General features: G+C 39.0%; 2 protein-coding genes across 5 annotated transcripts; one reads left to right on the top strand and one right to left on the bottom strand.

The window, feature by feature from the left end:
* Positions 1-305: 305 nt before the first annotated feature.
* LOC134751018 (UDP-glucose 4-epimerase) lies at positions 306-12,141 on the bottom strand. Of its 3 annotated transcripts, none has more exons than XM_063686338.1 (7): positions 11,826-12,141; positions 5,075-5,333; positions 4,599-4,712; positions 3,305-3,484; positions 2,587-2,700; positions 1,702-1,873; positions 306-1,079 (listed from the first exon to the last, which is right to left on the bottom strand). In XM_063686338.1, exons 1-7 carry the CDS (start codon positions 11,864-11,866, stop codon positions 847-849), a joined length of 1,113 nt encoding a protein of 370 aa, XP_063542408.1. In that variant the 5' UTR covers positions 11,867-12,141; the 3' UTR covers positions 306-846. The 3 variants fall into 3 exon arrangements, with proteins under 3 accessions (XP_063542408.1, XP_063542409.1, XP_063542407.1); XM_063686339.1 differs by having other exon boundaries at positions 5,075-5,324; XM_063686337.1 differs by lacking the exon at positions 11,826-12,141 and adding an exon at positions 9,476-9,592 and having other exon boundaries at positions 307-1,079; positions 5,075-5,324.
* Positions 12,142-12,691: 550 nt separating this feature from the next.
* On the top strand, positions 12,692-17,721 carry LOC134751029 (small ribosomal subunit protein eS7). Of its 2 annotated transcripts, none has more exons than XM_063686360.1 (5): positions 12,692-12,748; positions 13,116-13,277; positions 13,939-14,123; positions 15,661-15,808; positions 17,608-17,721. In XM_063686360.1, the coding sequence occupies exons 2-5, from the start codon at positions 13,116-13,118 to the stop codon at positions 17,683-17,685; spliced, it is 573 nt and encodes a 190-aa protein (XP_063542430.1). In that variant the 5' UTR covers positions 12,692-12,748; the 3' UTR covers positions 17,686-17,721. The 2 variants fall into 2 exon arrangements, with proteins under 2 accessions (XP_063542430.1, XP_063542431.1); XM_063686361.1 differs by lacking the exon at positions 12,692-12,748 and adding an exon at positions 12,850-12,873.
* The last annotated feature ends 618 nt before the right edge of the window (positions 17,722-18,339 follow it).

The following is an 18,339-nucleotide window of genomic DNA, read 5'->3' as shown; positions in this document are numbered from 1 at the left end:
GTAGGAGCAAAAGTAGGAGATACGATTCAAAACTTGTCAAAAATCGATGAAAACCTCGGGTAGCCCCTTAAGTGTTTCATATAGGTAGATTTAGGCTGATCTAGACTTGGCACTTTCACTTTAGGTGCTTACTGTTGACATTTTGCTGTGCAATTTTGGCCTTTTACTCAGCCTTTACAGGATTGATTGGTTTTCAAGGATTTAAAATATAAATATCAGTTAAATAGTAATCCCATTTATTTATAATAACAAGTAAAATATACAAGTCAACACAAAATAAATTAGCTAGTAAGTAGCACCAAGAAATAAACTCTATAACACTGAGATGCAATGGAATGATAAGTAATAATAAAATTAAAACAATCACTGGCTCATTATATAAATGTAGATAAATCAACATTACTTTTTTGGTCCATTCATTCAAATTATAATTATGGACAGTTTAAACATTAAAATCAAAGAAAATAGGTGTTACCAGTAATAAAATATGTAAATTCCTATCGTTATCATAATAAAATAAAACACCAAGCAAATGCATTATCCATATTAAATGCTAAAATAAATAATTCGTTTTTCAAACAGTGCCTTTGGTATTCATTTTGGTAATATAAAAATTATTAATAATAATAAACTAAATATTTCATGTACTACAGTTACAGTACCATTTAAAATAAATATGGCAACATAATAGGAACGCCTTGTTAAAATACAAATAATATAAACTTAAGTCCGTTAACTATTCGTCAAAATAGCACTTAAAATAATCTTTCACTTAGTAAAAATTTGGTATAATATTTGGAAATAGATCTTATGCTGATGCAAATAAAATTCATTTTTCAATAACATCTAACTCTTAAACCCGTTAGGATGCGCGCTCTGCCACCTCCAAGTATCCCTGCACATGTCTTCGAGCGTCCTTGTCGCACGCCAGCCCAACAGCCTGTGCGAGAGCGAGACGTCAGCATAGTTCTCGGATATGTCTCCGGGGCGCCGGCCGACTATTTTGTATGGGATCTTGCGCCCGCTGGCCTCTTCGAAGGCTTTTATCATTTGCAGGACGGAATAGCCGACTCCGGTGCCTGGGAATTAAATTAATTTAATTATTAGTTCTTCTGTTCCCCTTCCGGAAAGCGTCAACTTTCAGCACACTGCGCTAACCGAAGTTGCCGCTTTCTGGCTCTGTCGAACAGAAAATAAGTATACCCACCTCGGCCAATAAATAAGAAAGCTCAGATCACATATTTGTCGACCTCGGTTTCGCCTCGGCCGTAAATTCCTTGTGAATTGAGAAATTTCTTACTTTGCCGCCGTTCTCAGCGGTGCGTTGATATCGTTTGTTTCATACCGTAAGTACTAAACATTATAGTTCACCAGACCAGATCGTTGCATAATAGATATTATAGGTCACCAAACTGTTTCATACTGAATATTATGCTTCACCAAACTCGCATAAGGAATATTTGAGTTTAGAAGTGTCCTAATAATAGCAGGCGTGACTCACTCCTCGATTTCGTCGCGTCGCTACAAGTACATACGGCCCACACCAATTGTGGTGTCTAGCCATAGTAATTGTCGCGCACCGCTACGGAACGGACGCCCGATCGCGCTTGCGCCGCCTTGCGTGTAGTAGACGCGTTTTGTTAGAGAGTGAACCTTCTGTACCTAGTACTATTATTTATTCTGTGATAATAGTAATAATACCTAAGTTAACAGCGTGGAAGCCGCTAGCTCCTGGTTGCTGTAACAGACGCACGGCGCGCTCATGTCCAGCCGCCAGGTCCACCACGTGAATGTAGTCCCGGACCCCGGTACCGTCCGAAGTTGGGTAATTGTTGCCGAACACCTGCAGCTCTGGAAGACGGCCTACGGCCACCTGGAAGGAAGATTAAAATCTATAGAAAAATTCTCAAAAGAGTTACTATTGTTTTTCTTTAAGTTGTAGATAGACTAAGAAAAGTCTGCAGACATTTTGATAGCACACGCAGTGCCAATGTTATTTATACGTCATAATTTCATAGAAGTTTGACGTTTAAAATAACACCTGCAATGCGTGTGCTGTCAAAAACTCTGCAGACTTTTCTTGGTTTAACTCTCTGTTATGTTTCGTACCTTTCTTAAGCCACTCAGCAAGCTTCGTGACCTAAACACTAAACTGAAAAGCTCTCTATTATATAAAATGTTATACTGAAACACACCCAACTTGTCAGTAGAAACAGGAGCAAAATTCAAATTTTCTATGGGCTCAACATTTCGCGCCTAATTTTTTTAAATTTGCCGCCTTTTTCTACTGACAAAGTGGCTGTGCTAGAGGTGCGAAACTCCTAGCTTCGGGCAAACTCGGCTCCGTTCGGCTCAGCATTGCTCCGAGCAATTATAAGGGTTGGCACAACTTGACGTCCCTTTGCGTGCACGACCACAGATAAGATAATGACCTGAATTTGACAACCCTAATTAGCCGAAAGGGATAGTGCCATATATTAGAAAGGGACATCATGATTCGACCCTGAACCGCTGTCAAACTTCGGTTTTGTAGGAAGTTCCCTTTCTGTACGGTAGTACTATTATTTATTCTGTGGTATTACAGACCTGTGATATGTACGGCATCAGATTGTTCGGCGTGCCCGCGGGGTCCTCGCCGATCCGGCCGCTTAGATGAGCTCCAACGGGGTTGAAGTAACGCAGAGACACCACGGTCCATTTCTGGAATATGTAAAAATTCAGTTTTAGCTTAGAATTTATACAGGATGTTTTTTTGTAATAACCTGCAATATTTTACGATGTTAATTAATATATAGGTCATACTGAGCTTTGAGAGAAACTTTTACGATAAGACCAACCCTTAAATCGCGAAAATAAAATTGACTCTCCCAAAGAATATGATCAACATCAGACCAGCCAAAATGTATGAAACAACCATTTTTAGGTTTCCGTACCAAAAGGGTAAAAACGGGACCCTATTACTAAGACTCCGCTGTCTGTCTGTCTGTCCGTCTGTCTGTCACCAGGCTGTATCTCATGAACCGTGATAGCTAGACAGTTGAAGTTTTCACAGATGATGTATTTCTATTGCCGCTATAACAACAAATACTAAAAACAGAATAAAATAAATGTTTAAGTGGGGCTTATACAACAAACGTGATTTTTTGGCCGTTTTTTGCGTAATGGTACGGAACCCTTCTTGCGCGAGCCCGACTCGCACTTGGCTGGTTTTTTGTTTGTCATTTCGGGGTTGGTCCAATCCCATAGTAAAAGTTGTTCAGTATGACCTATATATTTTTCGCGGTAGGCCTCATAGAGTACTTACAGGGTCGCTCCGGCAGATGTCCTTCATGATCTCCTCGCAGAAGTACTTGGACTTGCCGTAGGGGCTCGTGAGGCCTAGGCCCGTGGGGTGGGACTCGTCGATCGGCAGTTTCTGAGGCTCCCCGTACACGGTGCAGGACGAACTGTAGACTAGTTTGTAGACGCCGTGTTTTCGCATTACCTGGGAAGCAAACACGATGGGTTATAGGTACAATCAGCAATACTGCAAATAAAAATGTATGCAGGAGTGCTTAGCTAATAGTTTTCCGACTGTACATATACATTCACGCTTTTATATAAGTATCGGCACAAAAATTGAGATCACAACAACATGTTATGTAAAGAATTAAGAAATGACAGCAGAATTATGAAATTTATATTCCTTTTTCATACTGATCACAAGTTCAATAGCAAAATACAAAAACCTAAAAGTTTCTACAAGTTCACTTAAATTATATTCACTCATTCATTCGTTCGCGTGTGCATAATCATTCATCTGACCTATCCTGCATTTTTTTTACAAGTTTTTATGTAAGACAGTGGGACCGTGCACGACGACAGCGCCACACAGCGGTGGCAGCTATAGGCCCGTATTTTGTCACAACTATTAAGCGAGAAGTAAGTAAATCGTAATAATTTCAGTGAACACTACTGACCGGATTTTTATGCGGTTTTTACCTATGAAGAGAGTGAATCTTGAGGAAGGTTAAGGCGTATAATTTGTTAAGGTTTTGTGTAAATTGCTTGAAATATGACGATATTTGCTAATGAAGTCAAAAAAAAGTCACGCTGGCTAAGAGCTTTAATCGAAAACGCTGCCCAATCCATTTAAGATATAACAACAAAATGTATGGTGGAAATGTCTCTCTTTCAGTGGTCTACAAAAAAGTCCGCGATGATACACCATCTTTTAAGGATAACTTACTATACCCATTCTTATCTTCCACAAAAAGATTTCATAATATGTTGTATTTGCAAAGCTATTTACACAGATAATAATTATCAAATTAAATACATTACTTATATTAAGCATTTCATACAGATTACAATGGTCCCCTACACCATTCAATTTAAATTCTCAGGAGTAATCGTAAATTAAAGTTCCATTTCGAGCCACGCTAACTTCCGTTAGTGCCTATTTTTACCACCGCATGCGCTGCGATCGCTTTACTTACCTCCACCATGCCAAACCCCAACCAAAACACAATGCGATTACGTTGCTTTATCACGGGTTCGTTTGTCACATTCATTATCACACAAAGTGGATGGCTCAATTCTAAAATCAGTAAACTTACGTCAAAAAGCGTGCATGTCCCAGAGATGTTAACTTGATAGTACTCCAATGGTTTGTCTACTGATTCGCCCACTGCCTTCAACGCCGCGAAGTGGATGACGCACTCTATGTTGTGCTGAAATAGAAACGAGTTTAGTAAGTCTTGGCCAACTAATTAAAAATCTCGCTCAACTCTTCAGCATCCTATCAGCATCGTAGAAGTGTATATTCTTCCCCGCCAACTTCTCCACTATCCCCAGAGGCTCCGGCTTGCAGTTCGTGGGGCGTGTACTCTTCCAGGAGGATTACCACTAGCTCATGAGGCCTGGACTCTTCCAAGAGGACGACCATCAGCTCGTGGGGCGTAGACTCTTCCAGCAGGACGACCACTAGCTCGTGAGGCGTGGACTCTTCCAAGAGGACGGCGACAGTGTGGGAGTTGATGAACGATGTTGTAACTGAGGTGATGCGTGGCTGGAATATGTTATTTAGACTCACCTTGTTAAAAATCTCGCTCAATTTCGCAGCGTCCCTAATATCAGCATCGTAGAAGTGTATATTCTTCCCCGTCAGTTCCTCCACTATCCTCAGAGGCTCCGGCTTCTTCTGCCCCCGTTCTCTGTGCGCGTTGGACAGGTTGTCCACGACCACCAGCTCGTGGGGCGTAGACTCTTCCAGGAGGGCGGCGACGGTGTGGGTGCCGATGTACCCCGCCCCGCCGGTTATTAGGATTGATGAGGGCATTGTGCTGGAAATACTGCGAGTTTTTAGTTAAATTATTATTAATTACATACTTAACACTGGTTTAAACTTTTACGAAACAAGGGTAATTTTAAATCTTAATATAAGCGATTATGTCCCGTTTTCGTAAATAATGATAAATACTTCAATAATGTATAAATACATACAAACATACATTGTACAGGCTAGGTCGATTCTGGGATTTATCGCATGCATTTAGCGTATTAGCGTTACGCTTCTCTGGCATAAAAATATCGATCCAGACAAATGGCTCAAAAATATGTGAACACGACTTTATTGTCTAAGGCTAAGGTGTAAAAGCGCACACATATTTTTCAAACATTGGGAATGTATAAATATTTATGGCCTTGACTGTACCTACCTACAGCGGGCTTGTACAGTGTATACAAGGGTGGCCAAAATGGCCTATGGCCTATGGGACCAACGATGAATTCGCGAAAAAAAAATTACCCTCCCATAGAAATGGACCAGCCAAATTTTTTTTCGCAATTTCGGGGTTGGTCCCATAGTAAAAGTTGCTCAGTATAATGCCAAAACCTCCCTGGTAACGTGAATACACTATGTATAATCATAATAGAGCTTACGGTTATGAATTTGTATGGCAAAAACGAGGAATTTTTAGGAAGGAATTAGGAATAAGACAACCGGATAGCAGACCCGGTACCAGTAGCCTTACTGAGTTAGACACTGATATATTCGCTATCGTATGCGTAACTTACTTTCTATGCATCTCGCTCGTACTGGCATTAATGCGAGCGAATTGTATAGAAAATAAGTCACGCAGACGTTAGCAAATATGTCATCAGTATTGACACTGACTCGTGGTAAGGCTACAGGAGCACATATTAGTAAAAACCTAGTTTTTATAAGCGGGTTTTTAGGGTTCCGTACCCAAACATCCCAAAGGGTAAAAACGGGACCCTATTATTAAGACTCCGCTGTCTGTCGGTCCGTCTGTCACCAGGCTGTATCACATGAACCGTGATAGCTAGACAGTTGAAATTTTCACAGATGATGTATTTCTATTGCCGCTATAACAACAAATATTTAAAACAAACCGGCCAAGTGCGAGTTCCGTATCATTGCGGAAAAAACAGCAAAAAAAATCACGTTTGTTGTATTGAGCCCCATTTAAATAATAATAATTTAAATTATTCTGTATTTAGTATTTGTTGTTATAGCGGCAACAGAAATACATCATCTGTGAAAATTTCAACTGTCTAGGTTAGGGTTAGGTAGGTAGGTATCACGGTTCATGAGATACAGCCTTGTGACAGACAGACGGACAGCGGAGTCTTAGTAATAGGGTCCCGTTTTTACCCTTTGGGTACGGAACCCTAAAAACAGAACAAAAAAAATATTTAAGTCGGGCTCCCATACAACAAACGTGATTTTTTGCCGTTTTTTGCGTAATCGTTGCGTTGCGTTTCGTGCGCTAGTCCGATTCGCACTTGGCCGGTTTTTTTTACCCGCTTCGCTACTGCCCTTATCTCTACAGGCGTAATACCTTATCGTTGTTAAAAGGAAGAGCAAACTAAAAATAATCAAAGTTTACAGCATATAACATATGAGACGTTTTCAACCAAAAGGTACCACATTGTCGCTTGTCGATAAGGTTGATTTCTAATTGAAGCTATATGGAAATAGCGCCTTACTGACAAGCGACAATAAGTACCCTTTTGGTTGAAAATGGCACATATTATCATCAAAATGTTCGAGTGGAGCGGAAACTGAATCAGCGACTCGAATTTATCTATGAGGTAAATGTCCCAGTGCTCGACAACATAATTACAATAGTTGACAGCCCATTTGACAATTCTATTACTTGGAATTAAGATTGAAGGTGGCCACTACCTATTATACTTACTTTACTCTTTGGTGGCCACTATTAGTACAATGTCTAAAGGGGCCCACTGACTATCAGTCCGCCGGACGATATCGGCCTATCAGTTAAAATAAAAATTTGACAGTTCCGAACAACTGACACCTTAACATAGGGCTATTTCCGATAGTATCCATAATTTGCATAGGTATGCATAATGTAACACTAAATTTGACTACACTTCTTGGGGTCATCTTTTTGGTTAAGAACTAAGTTGTTAAGGTCCGGTCAGTAATGCGGCCAGCGGCACCCTGTTTGAGAAAATGAAAAACAGGACCCAAGAGAGTGCGTAGAGTAACACGCTTTTTAGGGTTCCGTACCCAGAGGGTAAAAACGGGACCCTATTACTAAGACTCCGCTGTCCGTCTGTCTGTCAAGAGGCTGTATCTCATGAACCGTGATAGCTAGACAGTTGAAATTTTCACAGATGATGTATTTCTGTTGCCGCTATAACAACAAATACTAAAAACAAAATAAAATAAATAAAGTGGGGCCCCCATACAATACAATACATACAACAAACGTGAAGTTTTTGCTGTTTTTTGCGTAATGGTACGGAACTCTTCGTGCGCGAGTCTGAATCGCACTTGGCCGGTTTATACGTCTTCAAGAACTTGTAAACACTGAAAGGTGAAGAGATAACGTATATCTGCAGTTTATTTACTTTTACAACAGTTTTAATTATTAAACAGATATTGCAAATCGACGTCTACATGTTTTTGGCATTCAAACTTACTCTGTTGTCACAAGGTTTAAATTCCGTTGTATCCATAATGTTTCGATAGAACTCCAGTCTCTAGTGATACAACTGATGGCTCCTTTACACGATGGCCCAGCGTAGGCCAGTCCAAGGGACGCAGCTATGCGGTGGAATGAGATAGCAATATCAATTGTTCCCTCTAACGCATAAATGCATCCCTTGGACTGGTCTACGCTGGGCCATCGTGTAGGGGAGCCATGAGGGGTAGGTAGACCCTCATGCGGCATCTTTCTCCTTTACTCCAATTAAGGCGTTATTAGAGTGACAGAGAAAGATGTCCGCAAACTGCGAACTTCGGTGCTCGCGGTAGGCCTTCTGATAAGCGGTCATAGATGCATAAAACTCCAGTTATGTCACACGCGCGTATCCGTCCGTTTAAGGCTTATTTTAGTGTCACGCGGACCGTCCGTGCGGATTGCTCCGCACCGCCAAATTGTATGAGAGAGCTGTCCGCGCGGACCACTCTAAAACGCTCCCTGAACATAATACATATTGGTCCGGTGCGGAGCAATCCGCACGAACGGTCCGCGTGACACTAAAATCAGCATAAAACCTTCGTATACCTACCTCTTTTGTTGTAAATATTATAATCTGTTACATAAAAAAAAACCGCCCAAGTGCGAGTCGGACTCGCGCACTTAGGGTTCCATACCATTACGCAAAAAACGGCAAAAAAAAAAAACACGTTTGTTGCATGGGAGCCACACTAAAATATTTATTTTATTCTGTTTTTAGTATTTGTTGTTATAGCGGCAACAGAAATACATCATCTCATTTGTGAAAATTTCAACTGTCTAGCTATCACGGTTCATGAGATACAGCCTGGTGACAGACAGACAGACAGCGGAGTCTTAGTAATAGGGTCCCGTTTTTACCCTTTGTGTACGGAACCCTAAAAACGGCCAATATATAGCGTAACATGCAGAAATAAAAAAAATATATTTATACTGTTAAATCGAAATATAATTTGCAGGCATTGAATATTTTCTCCCAACAGTGTTAGGTATTACCAATAAATAAAGTAGGTATCAGATCCAATAAGGATTAGGATTGCGATCATAACGAATTAAATAGTAAGATTAACTATTATACGATTAATATTAATGATGTAACCGTCTAAGTATTTTATTGTAGTCGATATGTGTGGTATTTTCTATAAAAAGGGACCTTATTGTCGATGGCACTTACGCCATTATAATCGATGCTCCGATATAAATACAATGCCGCGCGACGCTGTGCGGCGTAAGCGCCATCGACAATAAGGTCCCTTTTTATAGAAAATGCTCCATGTATCAAACGATAGGAATTTTTTATAGGATTATTTCACTACCACATTAGTCACAGTGCTCATATAGAGATGTGGAAAATAAAGAAGTATTCGCAAGTCACTTATTTTCACATGAGTACATAAACTTTAAACACACTGGCCACCCACAAAAACAAATTTCCGTCCGTCTAAACGTAAAAAAAATACAATTTAAAAATAAATACTAACTTTTTAAATTTATAAAGGCAACGCACACGCGCGCGTTCGTCCAACGTGGTGCGGTCACTGAGGCATGAGGCAGTTATCAATTCCCCACTCAATTGTACATTACAACTACTTGCGTTATCAATGCATGTATCAGTTGTAATGCTTTGTGATATTGCAGTAATACTGTGTGTAAAATATGATTGATTGGCATAATCTGGCTTAAATGATGGGAATTTTATATGGCTTTTACTAAGCCCTACCTGCGACTTCGTCCGGGTTCCGTACATTACACAATTTAAAGAATGTCAATCTTTTATGTGAAATGTCTTTAAAAAACCCGTAGGGGTCGGATCAAAAACTAAGTAATTAAGTCCGAATCACGCTTGACTGCACATTTCTAATAGGTTTTCCGGTGATCTATAGGTAAAGATCTATTTTGTGTATTTTTTTTTAAAATTTTCGACCCAGTAGTTTCGGAGATAAAGGGGGAATGGTCATTTTTTGCCTATTTTCTTGAATAACTTCTAAACTATTTACTTTAAAATTATAAAAAAAAATATATTTGAGATTCTCACAAAGAGCTCTTTTATTTGATATGTAACACGATATAGTTTGACAAACTTTATTTTTTAATTTTCTCATTTACCCCCAAAAGTGGCCCCCGTGTTTAAAATTAATATGTTTACGTTACATGTCCATCTTTGGATCACAAACTTACATATGTGTACCAAATTTCAATTTAATTGGTCCAGTAGTTTTGGTGAAAATAGGCTGTGACAGACGGACAGACAGACAGACGGACAGACAGACAGACGGACGGACAGACAGGCAGACAGACAGACGCACGAGTGATCCTATAAGGGTTCCGTTTTTTCCTTTTGAGGTACGGAACCCTAAAAAATGATATAAAAAAAAGGATCAAACATCCAAATTTGCAATCTTGCACATTTATAATACTAATGACTAATGAGAGGATTAAAGGATGGTTTTAAACATCTATAATCATCAGAAATGAATAAAGATAAGAATAGTAATAGTGATATCTAATAGCAAATAAATAGTAAACAACAGTGGCGAGGTGACATATCAGGTCAATGATAAATGCCCTAGTGTGCATATTTGTCTAAGCCATTAAGTAAACACTTAATTGAAAGTAGGATACACATTATTATTTGGAGCCTGAGCCTGGGCAAAGGCCTCCCCACAATTTCTCCACATATCTCTGTCCAGTGCTATTGCTATGTCTGGCCACTCCTTTAAGAAGGAGTCTAGTTCATCCCGCCATCGCCGGCAGGGTCTGCAAGATCCCCGATTTGAGTTTACGGGCTCTAACTCTAAAGTGATTTTGCCCCACAACTCATTCGGCAAACGTGACCAGCCCAGTCCCATTGTAGCTGGGCCGCCTTACACATAAACTAACTAACTAACTCCGCTGGCTCAGCAACCCGATGTGAGTCTTGGCCTCCGATACGAGTTGGCGCCAACACATCCTGTTTTGTGCGATCTCCTCCCAGTTTTCTGCTTGCAGGGCGCGTAGATCTTTCTTGACTTGGTCTCTCCAGCGGTACTTAGGACGACCTGCTGGGCGTCGACCTATGTGGCGTCCAACGTATGCCCTTTTGACTGCCCTATCGCCTGTCATTCTCTCGAGATGCCCAAGCCAGCGGAGTCTTGCTGACTTGGTTTCGCCGATGATGTTTGGTTCAGAGACCAGGTCTTCTATCTCCTGATTTTTCCGGATTCTCCAGCTACCATCTTCTCTTTGTGTTGGCCCCAAGATCTTTCGGGATATTTTTCTTTCGGCGACAAGGAGCTGATTTTCTTCCTTCAGAGTAAGTGTCCAACATTCGCAACCTTATATCAAGATTGGTCTAATAACGGTTTTGTAGACACGAATCTTGGTTTTCCGGCGCATAATATTGGCCACCAATATTTTGAGAAGGGCCGCCGCGCATCTGAGGGCACTTTGGATGCGTTGAGTAAATTTTGCCGATATTATTACATCTACTTGCCAATAAATATTTAACACTTGTACCAATACACATTTTTATTTGTAAGTGGAAGTCAAACCTTTAGAAATTTTATTTATTTAGCAATTAGATTGTTTGTTGCTTGAAAGTTATATTGTACAGTAGTACATCATGTCCAGTGCGTCAGCACACAGTTACAGTGTAATATAGACCTTCATGCATTTTGTTTAATGATGGCATGTTATATTTATTAGGTGTGGTGCTAAAGTAAAATTAATTTGTTAAAGTAGCACTATCATTAGGTTACAAAATGTTAAAGATTATACCTACTGGTTACTACGCTAATAATCTTAGCTTTTAATCTCACTTTAATATTTTAAAAACGTTTAAATATTACTCACCCATTAGTTTGTGGCTGCATTGTATCACAAGACTGTAACATAAATGCTTACGCGAGTACACGCGTCCAATTTCAAGGTTTGTTTATTCAATGAAAATTAACTCTTTCCTTCATAGCTTATTAGACAAGCTGCTGAAATGTTTGTTTTGTTTACATATATTTTACACGGTTATTTCTATTAGCCAATATTTACTTTAGATTATAAGTTCGAGAAAGTTTACGTATACCATTCCTAACAATAAAATCAGACCTACATTAGGTGTTACAGTCAGCGGTATTTTATTGGTTTTCCCCATAGGAATTACCGGAGCACCATTGCACAGAAGTATATGAACTGCTGAACTAAACTGAAATCTGATTCTGATCTGCTATAGTTGGTTGACATTGACAGTGACACTGACAGCAACAGTAATGACAGCTGAAACTGACTCCTTGTTCAGGAGTTTTGAGAAATGGCATTATGACTGGTACCTATTAGCAGCACTACCTATAAAGCATTTTAAATTACTTATAGTTACATTGCAATCTCTTAGTGGTTAAATATATATTAAACAAGTTAAATATTATAAAATATAATACATCTTTGCTTTGTAACCTCAAAAACAATACTTTTAAAAATTGATCAAAAATAATTCAGTATTTCCGAACGACTTAAATGTTACCGTTTATTATATTTCTACTATTCAGTAGTTTATTTCAGTTTATAAAAATAGTTGTGATCAAAATTATAAAATTTTAGGAATATAACTACTCTTTTTATAAAATAATGATCAATCCACTAATTTGTAACCATAGTTATATTTTAAAAATTGATTTTCGTATACTTTCATTTTGTTGAAAATTGAACCACATATGGAAGATTTTTAGGTGTTAACGCTGGGCACACTGGTTTTCTATCTCTTTCGCTCCCGGTTAGTTCTCAAGGTAGCTGTCGATAAGAATTTTTAAATAATTTTAGTATAATAAATAGCATTATACCACAAATAATACATTTATCCACCTTTTCATTTAATTAGGAATTTAATTCTTTCCATATTCCGGCAGTTACGGTAAAGATTACATGGATATTTTGTGGTGACACTTCGGATCCCTGTGTGTTCAACGTTGTTTTTATTGGTTAAAGTGAACTAAAAAATAAATTTAACCTTAGCAGTCGTTAAAGCTTAATAAAAAAAGCGCTCAGTGTTGATTCCTTAGTGAATTTCTGCGTTAATTGCTAAGTCGTGAGGTTAAAATGTTTTCTAACCTATAAATCTATGGCCGTGTTAAAATTGTGAATTGTGGTTTCTAGATGAGTACGAAGATCATCAAAGCTAGCGCGGCCGATGCCGACCCCTTCGAGACGTCGATCTCGCAGGCCCTGGTCGAGTTGGAGACCAACTCCGACCTGAAGGCGCAGCTTAGGGAGCTTTACATTACCAAGGCTAAGGAGATTGAACTGCACAATAAAAAGGTATTTAGTAAATAAATTCATTTGGTTCAGAAACAGCTTTAGAGTCCTTTAGAAGGGATATCTTGTTTTGTTTACGCTAAATGTGACACAGCATGTCCAAGATGTGAGATGTGGCATATCAGTCATATTATAAGCCAAGGCAGGATGAAGTATATGTGATGGTTATATAGACGAGTAAGTCTGCCACTGCCACTATAATGTTTTGGATGTGACATTTATTTTGATGCACATGCAAAGTGGAATATAGCAATATGAAAATAACAATATAATTTGTTTTATTTTGAGAGGAAAATTGAGCAGAAGAATCCAAGTTTTAAATGTTCGTAAGGGTAACTTGAAGAGAAGAAATTTAGTTTCATACCTACATTTTAGTTGTTTTCTTACATGTGTGTGATCAAAAATCGTGAGTCCAAACCTCTGTTGTGTTGTGCTGTACAGTGGAAAATGTTCTCAAAAATAGTGCAAAAAGAGGACAAATTCACAGACAAGAAGTAACAATTCAACCCATAGGGTATAAACTCCAGGATAGAAAGTTTTCTATGCTTTATTCCAGGTTAAATATTAACAATCTGTGTGCCAATTTGTAAACTATATTATTAGTATTAATTTAATGATTGGATTCTGTTACACACTATTAACAAACTTCTCTCTTAATTTCCAGTCAATCATCATCTACGTGCCAATGCCCAAGCTGAAGGCATTCCAGAAGATCCAGATCCGCCTGGTCCGAGAGCTGGAGAAGAAGTTCAGCGGCAAGCATGTAGTTTTCATCGGAGACCGCAAGATTCTGCCCAAGCCTAGCCACAAGACGCGCGTTGCTATCAAACAGAAGAGGCCAAGATCAAGGTAAAAATCAACGCCTCATTCATATTGTATAGAAAACTGGCATTAAATAGCCCTTTTCTAACAAACAAATGTCAAAATGGAATGTATAGGGAGAAAGGTTTATAGCACTATAGATTGGACAAACAAGATATTTTGCCAACACCGAAACTGAAGGTTTGGTTTTGATCTAGTTTGCTCTATCCTAAAATTTAGTGTAGCAGATTGTATAATAGTTCTTACGAACAGATACTTATCTAAAAAAAACGCAAATACGTTTTGATACCTACACAAAAATACGCCGCACCGCGCGCGCCGACATAACACTAGGATTGCCGCTTCTTTCCAATATTTAGGTGTCTTAGGTAGATATTTAACTATAAATGTGTCAAAAAAAAACATTACCTAGATCTTTAAAACAATTTAATAGTACCTACGTAGTTTGTAACTATTGTAAAAATAATAACAGTAGGTGTAGGTCAAAAGAGGAAAAAACAATATTTTTTATTGTTTCTGCATCCATCTACGTGTGCCATCCAATCCAAGACAATCATTTCTTTGGCATAGCGCGCGGTGACGTGCGTGCGTGAGCGCGCGTCGCAACCAACTAGCTAGCTGGCTTTTGTACCGCCGGCGGGACGAGATTCGTAGGCATATAAATCCGAGTTCGCGCGGAGAGTTCCATAGGCCTGGTATGGTTAGTTTCTTGAGCATTTTCCAATAACTGGTGCCTAATATGCATGAGGAAAATGGAGTAGAGTTAGACCAAGATAACTCTGCAGCGATTTTGATAGCCCAGACTGCAAGTGCTATTTTAAATGTCAAAGTTCTATGAAATTATGATGTATTAAATAGCACTTGCACAATCTGCGCCATCAAAATCGCTGCAGAGTTCTCTTGGTCTCTAGTGCTACTGCCCTAGATAACCCAAATGAAATGAAATTCAATTATTAATATAAATTGTTTAGAATAATTTTAAATTGGATCAAATCTAAATAGGTAACATTAAGAAAACGGTTAGGAATGTGACTGCTATGTAAGTCTAATATTTCCCATTTTCCTCAAGAGCAATGTAGAATAAATTTTCAAAATAAATCAAAGTAGGCTGGAATTGATGGGAGAGAGTAAGAAGAGCATTAGTGCATTCAAAGTGAGAAAACCCTGTTTTTGTATTCTTCTGGTTCTGCTCGAGCCAAGGTTTACAACCCTGTTTTTGCCATTCATAAAATCATTAGCTATTGCCTAAATTCACTGACACTTCATGCCTACTGTTGTCAGTGGGGGACACTCCTCCTTTCGGGCTTTCTCGGTTCCGTTCGGCTCAGCATTGCTCCGAGCAATTAGGGTTGACACAACTTGACGTCCCATCTGCGTGCACGACCACAGATAAGGTAATGACTTGAATTTTGACAACACTAAATAGCCGAAAAGGATAGTGCCATACATTAGAACAGCGTGATTCGTCCCTGAATCGCTGTCAAACTTCGGTTTTGTTTGTCCTTTATGTACGGTAGTACTATTTATTCTGTGCTGTTGTTTATAAACGTGACCACTGTTTCAGGACCCTAACGTCAGTATACGACGCCATCCTCGAGGACCTGGTGTTCCCGGCCGAGATCGTGGGCAAGCGCATCCGCATCAAGCTGGACGGCTCGCAGCTCATCAAGGTGCACCTTGACAAGAATCAGCAGACTACTATTGAACACAAGGTCATTCTCTTGTTTAACTTGTTTTTGTAAAGGCGCCATTAATTTATTATGTAAGGAAATTTAGGGGGGGAAGAGAGGCCGACCATGTCTTTTTTTTTCCTAATCCTGGGATCGTCTTGATAGTTTTTACGTGAGATTACAATAATTTTGAAAAATCGCGTGCATCCGCGCGAGTTCGGTTATAGGAAAACTTTAAAATGCAATCAAAGTTGATTATTATTCCAAATAATATAATTTATGTACATCTGTAGGCACAAAATAATTGTTGCTAATTTCTTTGAAAATCAGAATTAATGCAAACCTAGTGTGTATTAATTTTTCCTTCAGATTCTTACGTAATAAATATTACACAGGGGAGTGGGGGTCTGCCTATTCTTATTTTTTCTTACAATGGGGGGAGGGGTCAAAATCTGGCAGCAATCGTCTTACGTAATAAATGAATGGCGCCAAAGGTTTTTCAATGCATCCGAGCAATAGGGGATATTACTGCAATGTTCTGCCACCAGAGTGCAGCAGTTTGTTTACAGAGGACCTACCGGGAAATACGAATCCGAAATTTCGCAAGAGTATGCAAGAGTGACAGAGATGTTAGATAACGAAATTTCGATTTTCTTGTTTCGCGATAGACCCTCAGATTGTGGTAGTGGCGCCACCTGCGCATAGTTTCGCCTAATATTCCCAATTGGCAACACATCTTCATTTTCCCAAATTGTGCCCGGTTGTTTACTGTCAAAATTCCTATTGCGCGCTCATGTTATGCTGCAGTGGGACAAAGCCTTTTTCATTTATGGGCACTGAGCTTACTAAAAGGAGGCCTATGCCTAGTAGTAACGTATTCGCTCCGTGCATTACTGTGGCGCTGCCCTAGTGGATGTGGGACATTATTTGACAGTTGGCAGCTGCCAAATATTATGAAGGGATGAAAGGCTCCCTTTTCTGTCGAGGTAGTTTGTAGTAGTCCAAGACTGAAATGGTGCCTTTCATCCGAGTTAAACACTCTACTTTTCATTTCGAATACGACGAAAGTAAAATATATGTGCATTTAAAAAACATGACTAAGTATAAACTTTCATAGTATTTATTGAGGGTGCTTTATCAGAATGGAAATAGTACAACAAATCCACTTAAAACCAAATTTTAATTGCTTATCGTAAAAAATAAGAAAAAACGTACTACGAAAGTAAAATGCTCTAGTGCAACAACGACCCACTTTTAGAGCATGAGAAATGAAAATTCTATTTTCACCACGTCGTGTGTTGGCGACTTGGTAAGTGAATCTCCCCTTAGCGAGTTTTGGCTTATATTTTTTTTTTGATGATGTGGTTTTCTATTAGTAACAATATGGTAACAAGTGTGCAATTTTTTTTAAATTTATTTGTGCAGCAATATATCCTATAATTGATGTCATATAATTGTCTTTACTATATTCACAATATACGTGACGAACGTCATAATGGGCTGGCTAGAAAAAAAATATTGAATTTCATATTTCTTTTTCTTTTTTATACTATTATGTTTGGGGGGCTGAAATTTTGCATACTAACTAATAGAAAGCCACATCATCAAAAAAAAAAAGCCAAAACTCGCTGGGGGTAGATAGATTCACTTAACTTATCCTGGCATGGCCTTTCCGCAATTTGCACCTGTCCTCTGTAAATAATACAGTGTAAGAAATATAAGAATTATTACAAAATCTCTGCTGTCGGATTATCTGCTAAGCTATTTACCAACCCAATTATAATTGATGTTTGTACAGAGTTGATATGTAATTAGTAACCAATGGTTTTGTCCGTGTACAGGTGGACACCTTCCAGTCCGTGTACAAGAAGCTGACGGGGCGCGAGGTGACGTTCGAATTCCCGGAGCCCTACTTGTAAACTAGATTATGACTTTACAATAAAACAAAATCCATATCTGTCAAGTTTCATTTCACACTAACGGGCCCACTGATTACCAGTCCGCCGGACGATATAAGCCAGTCAGTTGTTCGGAACTGTCAAGTTTTGTTATGACAGGCTGATATCGTCCGGCGGACTGATAATCAGTGGGCCCCTTTTGTTAAACACTTGTACACGGTGTTTTCACATTTATAGGCTATATCATACCCGTAAGTTGAGTTTGTCTAGGTAATTATATTATATTGTTTAATACACTAGCAGCTGAAAGCTGATGCGTGTATATCAATGCACTTGTTTTTTTAAAACTATTAGTGTAATTTTTACCGAATTTCTCTATCCGCATTCCTCCGCTTTTGTCGGCGTAACCAAATATAATTTGTTGCTAAAATACTAATTTTCGTAGTCTACATCTCGCGTCAAGTAGCTGAACTATCAGTACTGCTACTCGACACTAGATGTCACATGTGTCGCGACTGACGAAAAGTGTATTCATGAGGGCTACCGCGTTTAATTTCGCCGCTAAAGGGCGCTAGTGTAGATGGAGGTCTTTCAAAATGTCAAATGCATACAAGTTTTGGGGGTTTCAAGCTTTTTTATCGGGAATTTTCACTCCTTATTCATAATTGTGGTAAA

This window comes from Cydia strobilella, chromosome 21 (genome assembly GCF_947568885.1).
Source record: "Cydia strobilella chromosome 21, ilCydStro3.1, whole genome shotgun sequence".
NCBI classification, from domain to species: domain Eukaryota; kingdom Metazoa; phylum Arthropoda; class Insecta; order Lepidoptera; family Tortricidae; genus Cydia; species Cydia strobilella.
Note: the sequence above shows the minus strand (reverse complement) of the source record. Positions and strands in the feature narration are given on the sequence as shown.